Here is a 7,195-nt window from a genome sequence, read left to right on the forward strand (position 1 = left end):
TTTTTACGCATTCTTATGGATTTCTTCTGGGTGAATCTACTTTTTGTTAATGATATTTTATAATATATTATTGAAGTTTAATTGATAATTATAGTGGGAGTAACATTTTTGACATCTAGAGATATAACCCAAATCAAATCAATTTTTAAAAAAATAAATAATATCGTTTCTCCAATCCAACAAATGAGAAAAGTAAACAACAAGAGATTATTAGAAGGATTCTGTTCGAAAATCGTTTTCTTCGAGAGGTACTTTCTCTCGTTTAATAGTTATCATCTCCAACTCCATCGTTTGCGTGAACACGCAATCTGGACTTGGAGGCCGTGCCACCCTTGACTTCATGATGCAGACAACTTGTGTATCATGTTTTCTCCTTTTCCAATCTCCCATACTAAGTCTTTAAAAAGAAAGAGGTTTACTCTTTCTTTCTTTTTTGTTAAATAAATAAAGTATACACTAACATATGAGTTGTGGAGGAATGTATGATGCATGCACTGCAATTATTTCTGATTATATTATATTAAATACTCACGTCATGCTGCCCCATAAGTCACTGTTTTTTAAAATTAGTCTGCTTTAATTAGACAACAATAATTTGAGGAGAAGAAGGTTTGTGGAAGGAGTGCTGATACAATATCATACAACGTGAGAAAGAAATGGAAATGACTCTTACGTTAAAAAAAGTTTCTGTTCCTTAAATTTTATCCCCGTGTCTTCTCTGCCTATTCATCTTAGAATAAATAATTGCCACCACACCTTCGCTTTCACTATGAATTGGAATTTGAAAGAGTTTATTAGTGAGGGCTGTAACAAATTTTCAATAGTCAACGCAGAAATGGGTAGCAGCAGCATACCAGAAAATAAAATTGAAACCACAAAAACTGACCAATTCCAACCTCTTTCCCTTCCTCAATTCCAATTTCCAAAGCCATTTCTTGTCTCAGTTTTGCATTTCTTCAAATTACACCATGAAACCTATCTTAACTCTCTCTTGCATTTTGTTTTTCTGCACTACCATTTCGGCTCACACTTTTTCATATATCACTCCAAATTTCTCTGCCTCATATCTTCATTTCATCGATGACTTTGGTACGTTCCTGGTGTCTCCCAATAACACGTTCAAGGCTGCTATATTCAACCCCGGTGGTCAGCAAACAAGTTTCTACCTGTGTGTCATTCACGATGCGTCCAAAACTATCATTTGGTCTGCCAACCGTGATGCCCCCATCTCAGATTCTGGAAAAATGCTTTTAACTGTCAAAGGGATCACGATTATCGACCACGATGGGAACACCAAATGGTCAACGCCATCACTGAAATCACAAGCAAATAGGCTTGTGCTGACCGAGATGGGAAATCTCGTCTTACAGGATACGTCCAATGGTTCTCTCTGGGAGAGTTTCCAAAGCCCAACCGATACAATTGTTATTGGACAGCGTTTACCTGTCGGAGCGTCTTTGTCAAGTGCAGCATCGAATTCAAACTTGTCAACAGGAGATTTCAAGCTCACAATTTCTTCCTCTGATGCAGTGCTGCAATGGTATGGACAGACCTACTGGAAACTTTCAACTGATACAAAAGTTTTTAAGAATTCAAATAATATGGTGGAATACATGGCCGTAAACAATTCTGGGTTTTATCTATTTGGAGATGGTGGAACAGCTTTTCAACTGGGATTGCCACTGGCTAATTTTCGAATTGCCACGTTGGGTTCCTCTGGGAAGTTCACTATCAACAGCTTTTCTAACGCTATCTTGACGCAGGAGTTTGTGGGGCCAGGTGATGGTTGTCAAACTCCCTTGGCTTGCGGAAGAGCAGGGTTATGCACTAAGAGCACTGATTCCTCTTCACCTGTTTGTTCTTGTCCCCCAAACTTCCGCGTAGGCTCAGGTACTTCTGGTGGTTGTGTGCTGAGCAATGGATCCCATTCCCTGTCACTTGCTTGCGAAAATTCTTCAGTTGTTTCGTTTTCTAATATAGGGTATGTTCAATACTTTGGCACTTTTTACTCGGATCCGGTTATGTATAAAGGGGATTTATCTTCCTGTCAAAAATTTTGTTCCAATAACTGTTCCTGCTTGGGAATTTTGTATAAAAACACATCTGGTTCTTGCTACACGATTGAGAATGAGTTGGGGTCCATTCAGGCAAGTAATGGAGATAACAGAGACATGTTGGGGTTTATTAAAACTAACGTTGTTGAATCTAAAACTGGTACTAACGATGACAGTGGTAATAAGCAAAGTTCTCAAAATGGGGGATTTCCTGTGGCAGTAGCGGTGGTGTTACCTATTATTGGATTCATTATTTTGATGGCCATAATTTTCCTTGGGTGGAGAAGATTGATTCTTCTGTCAAAGATTAAAGAAGTGAAACTAGGGAAAAACTCACCTTCTTCAGGGGACTTGGATGCCTTCTACATTCCTGGATTACCTGCAAGGTTTGATTATGAAGAGCTTGAGGAAGCCACAGAAAACTTCAAGACTCTTATTGGGTCAGGTGGGTTTGGAACTGTGTACAAGGGTGTGCTTCCTGACAAATCTGCTGTAGCAGTAAAGAAAATAGTGAACATAGGCATTCAAGGGAAGAAAGATTTCTGCACTGAGATCGCTGTCATTGGAAACATCCACCACGTGAACTTGGTCAAACTGAAAGGCTTTTGTGCTCAAGGGAGACACCGGATGTTGGTTTATGAGTACATGAACCGTGGATCCCTAGACCGAAACCTCTTCGGTGGTGGACCCGTGTTAGAATGGCAAGAGAGGTTTGATGTGGCGCTTGGAACAGCGCGTGGACTTGCTTACCTTCACAGTGGCTGTGAGCAGAAGGTTATCCATTGTGACATCAAACCCGAGAACATTCTCTTGCAAGATCAGTTTCAGGCTAAGATATCTGATTTTGGACTCTCCAAACTCCTCAGCCCCGAACAGTCCGGTCTGTTCACAACAATGAGAGGCACACGTGGTTATCTTGCTCCAGAGTGGCTCACCAACTCTGCCATTACAGAGAAAACTGACGTGTATAGCTTTGGAATGGTGCTTCTTGAACTCGTCAGTGGAAGAAAGAACTGTTATTTCAGGTCAAGAAGCCATAGCATGGATGAAAGCAACAGTGGTGGAGGCCATTCCTCGACATCATCAACAACTGGGTTGGTTTATTTTCCTCTATTTGCATTGGAGATGCACGAACAGAAGAGTTACCTGGAGTTGGCTGATCCAAGACTAGAAGGACGTGTGACATATGAAGAACTGGAGAAAGTGATTCGCATTGCCTTATGTTGCGTTCATGAAGAACCTGTACTGAGGCCAAACATGGTGACTGTTGTTGGCATGTTGGAAGGTGGGACTCCATTGCCACATCCGAGGATAGAATCTTTGAACTTCCTGCGGTTTTATGGGCGAAGGTTTACTGAGGCTTCCACAATAGCGGAAGAAAATGAGTATGGTTCTTTGATGCATCAAGAAGCACGTAGATCTACAAGCATACCAAGTGATTCACCGTCCCATGGTTTTTCTTACATGTCTTCACAAAATATCTCAGGGCCGAGATAGGGTATCCTGTTTATGTTTGCTGGTTTTCGAGCGTAACACAAATTGTAGTATAATATGTCATTAGCGTGTTATTATGTAGATTATCTATTTAATTCTCTCACTTGTAATCTCATTTGGTTATTATAATAACTGTTTGTAAAGGATTAAAAATTAAATTCAGAAGGATATCAAGTGCTTACGCGGTCAAAGTACGTAAAGTGAATCGGTAGACTCATTTCTTATATTTCAATTAGTCATTCAATTACAAAACATTAATTAATTAAAATAACTTAAGACCTGTGATTTCAAAGACTTCTACACTTTGTCAAGGAATTTTACAGAAATTCTCCGTCTTTGGTCATAAATGTGACATCCCAAAATATATAGCAATGTATATATGTAGAATGCATCGATTATAATAATATAAAGCAGTTAAGAGTACACAATAGATAGGATTAAGGAGTACAGTTATCCAAGTCTGGCTGGGAAGTTTTAAAACTTAAGTACAAGTTCATAATTCTCCAAAATACATGATTGAATAAAGGTTCAATGGGACCTAAAGAGTGTTTCCAAAATACAAATCATGATAAAATGAAGGCTAGAAATCTTTCAAAATAAAGAGCTATTTAAATTAAGAGCTAGTAGAAATCCTAAGCACTAGGAGCTGGGTCTTCCTCAACTTCCAAAGCTTGCTCCAAAGGTACATCATCACCTACTGCTCACATCCAAAGGATTAGATGATCATCGCAAGGGGGAAAACAAACACATGCAACACATACAAATGCAAGGGTGAGCTAGGTCTCAAACAATCATACAATTCATTTTCAATCAATCTAGCATTTCCCAGAATATCCATACACACATAAACACCTTAGTCATCATAAACATAAGCATTTATTTCATAAAACTCATCAAGACAAGCATCCTATCATGTTAAGACTCTAGACACGTCCGGACTTGGAATGAATGTAGAGCTGAGGCGGGTTGTGCACTTGTGGTGGCCCCTACTGCTTTGCAAAGCCATTGCCGAGGGGTTTCACCGACCACACACAAGGCTACTCCAGTGATAGCATCTATCCTAAGACCTCCCACTACTCTCACCACACGCGTCAATCCTCTCTAAGTGAGAATGAGAGGTCGTTAGAGTGTTAGGGATAACCCCCATATGAAAGCCTCTTACATTCATTCAATACATTAATTGATCTCACCTAGAGATCTTACTTTCCTATTCAATCCGACCACTTTAAATCATAGGATATACCTCTTGAATCAATAATTCCTCTCAAAGTTTCACACCAATCAAGACTTTTGATCATTTCATAATTCCTTTGAACCAAAATCAAACCAAAATATACACGCTAAAGTTGCCACCAAGTAATACAGTTCTACAATCCCAAAATAAATAATAGTTCATCATTTCTCTATGAATGCCTAAGACTACATTACAACCATTTATACTTCTATCATTAATCAACAAGGATGACCTTAGTACAATCATATGTCTAATAGCTTCTTCCTTTCAATATTTAAAGTTAATAAAATTAACAAAAAGTGAAACTATCTACATGCTCACACTAAAATATTTAAAGTCATACGTCAATAAAATTAAAAGGCCTCTGGAATGTAATTTCTAATACACCAAAAATATATTTTCTTAAACCATCATGGCTTAAATAAAATATGTTAATTAAACTTTTATGATTTAAGTTTACGTAAACAATTTCCAACAAAGAAGACTAACATATTAAAGTAACTAAATTTGATATTTAACAAATTATTATTAAAAACAAATACCCTCACGACCCTCCCATACCCTTCTTTTTATAACTTATCCAATTCTTTAAAACCACCAATTTATACTTACGAGAATGCTATAGAGATCTCATTTCCAATCATTTATAAACAAAAAATATAAGGTTGTCTACCACTAGCTTCTTATTTCCGTACCTAGTGAAAATTTCCTGTAGCATCTAACTACATCCTCACTATTTTACTCTAAATTCTATACCACTTAACTTTATCTCTATCTCTGCCTTTTCTAAAAGTAAGAAACCATATTCATGCTTATGCAACTATCAAAAATTCCGAAATAAATCTCTTAGTCAATACATCTTCTATAGGCAAATAAACTAGATGAAAACCACACATTACTTATTACATCCAGGTTCAACCAGCATTTATTTTTAAAGAGAAACAGCATCTTCAAAAGTGAAAATACAGTACCAAGACTGCTGCAATCAGAATATTCAAGCTTAAACTAATTGCTTTTTAGTAAGATTCAACAACATTTTCTGGTGCAGAAATTTTAAAACAGCAGCATTTTTTTTTATGACAGAAACAACAACATTTTCTGGTGCAGAAATTTTAAAACAGCAGCATTTTTTTTTATGACAGAAACAACAACATTTTCTGGTGCAGAATTTTTAAAAACAGCAGCATTTTCTTTTCTGTAGAATTTTAATTTAACACCGCAAGAAATTTGCAGAATTTATAACAGCTAACAACATGCCTTTTTGACAGCAATCAGAAATGATTTAGGTGCAATACAACATTCAAACAACAAGGTTTTCTTGTGCAGAAACAATAATTAAAATAATGTGAAAGAAATAAATAATTAAACATAGGCATTCTTTCACAATTTCTACAAAACCCATCTCATGCATACAAGGATTTCACAAGGCATAAATAAAAAGAAAAACTCAGCTCCCCTTACCTTAAATTTCCAGCAGCTAAACTCAAGAGGAAATTCAAAGGCACTCTAGAAAAATTGAAAGCACCTATATTTCACCAAATGGTGATAGAAATTAGTCTCTAAAATAAGCTTAGGGTTAAGATTTTGGGGAAAAATCACAAGTGAACTACATGCAGCAAAATTTGCTACATGATCACAGTTCAAAAAGGGGAAAGTTACTTACCCTACGAAATCGCAAATGCAATCGGTGAAAATTGGAGCCCTTGATGCAAAGATCGCCTAGACGTCTGCGGAATGGGAAGCCAGTGACTCAATGGAGGGGAAATCTAGAGAGAAGAATGGGTTTTGGAGAGGACAATGTTAGAGAGATGTTTGAAGGAGAGAAAATGAAATGTAAGTTTCTGAAAATGTCTTCAGAAACTGTTTTTAAGTTTTATTGGTTTTTTTTAAAGGTTATTACATTTTCCCCAACAACAAAAATTTTCGTCCTCGAAAATTAAGACTTACCAGAAAACAAGTGGAGATATGTGTCGCAACCGGAAAAAAATCGCGACGGGACGACGATCCATAAAAGATAAAATGTATTTTGAAAAGAGATTTGGAGTTCCCACCATAGTTTATTCTGGAAAACTACGGAAAAACCATAAAATGATAAGGCATGGTCAATTTGAACCAGATTCTTGGTTCGGGAGTCGGTTACGTGTAGGGAAGGTATTAGCACCCTACAACGCCTGCTCTGAGGCAGTACCTTTAACTAAATGCGCGAATATGGATGTGATTTTCAAAATGTTTAACTTTCCCTTAAAATAAAACTCTAAAGAAACAAAAAATATTTTTTAGTTTGTTGGGCCCGACAATGATTGACCTTGCTCCTACGTATTCCCATTCAGAATGAGAAATCAGGGTTCCGTAGTTCATTCTGAAATTGTTTAAGAAATTTGTTTGGAAATTGTTTGAAAACTTGTTATGAAAA

At 37.0% G+C, this 7,195-nt stretch overlaps 1 protein-coding gene across 1 annotated transcript; it reads left to right on the forward strand.

The window, feature by feature from the left end:
- The first annotated feature begins 654 nt into the window (after positions 1-654).
- On the forward strand, positions 655-3,718 carry LOC108330964 (G-type lectin S-receptor-like serine/threonine-protein kinase At5g35370). The gene has a single exon (XM_017565564.2). The coding sequence runs from the start codon at positions 969-971 to the stop codon at positions 3,549-3,551; it is 2,583 nt and encodes an 860-aa protein (XP_017421053.1). The 5' UTR covers positions 655-968; the 3' UTR covers positions 3,552-3,718.
- The last annotated feature ends 3,477 nt before the right edge of the window (positions 3,719-7,195 follow it).

The sequence above is a fragment of the Vigna angularis genome, chromosome 4, assembly GCF_016808095.1.
Source record: "Vigna angularis cultivar LongXiaoDou No.4 chromosome 4, ASM1680809v1, whole genome shotgun sequence".
NCBI classification, from domain to species: Eukaryota; Viridiplantae; Streptophyta; class Magnoliopsida; order Fabales; family Fabaceae; genus Vigna; species Vigna angularis.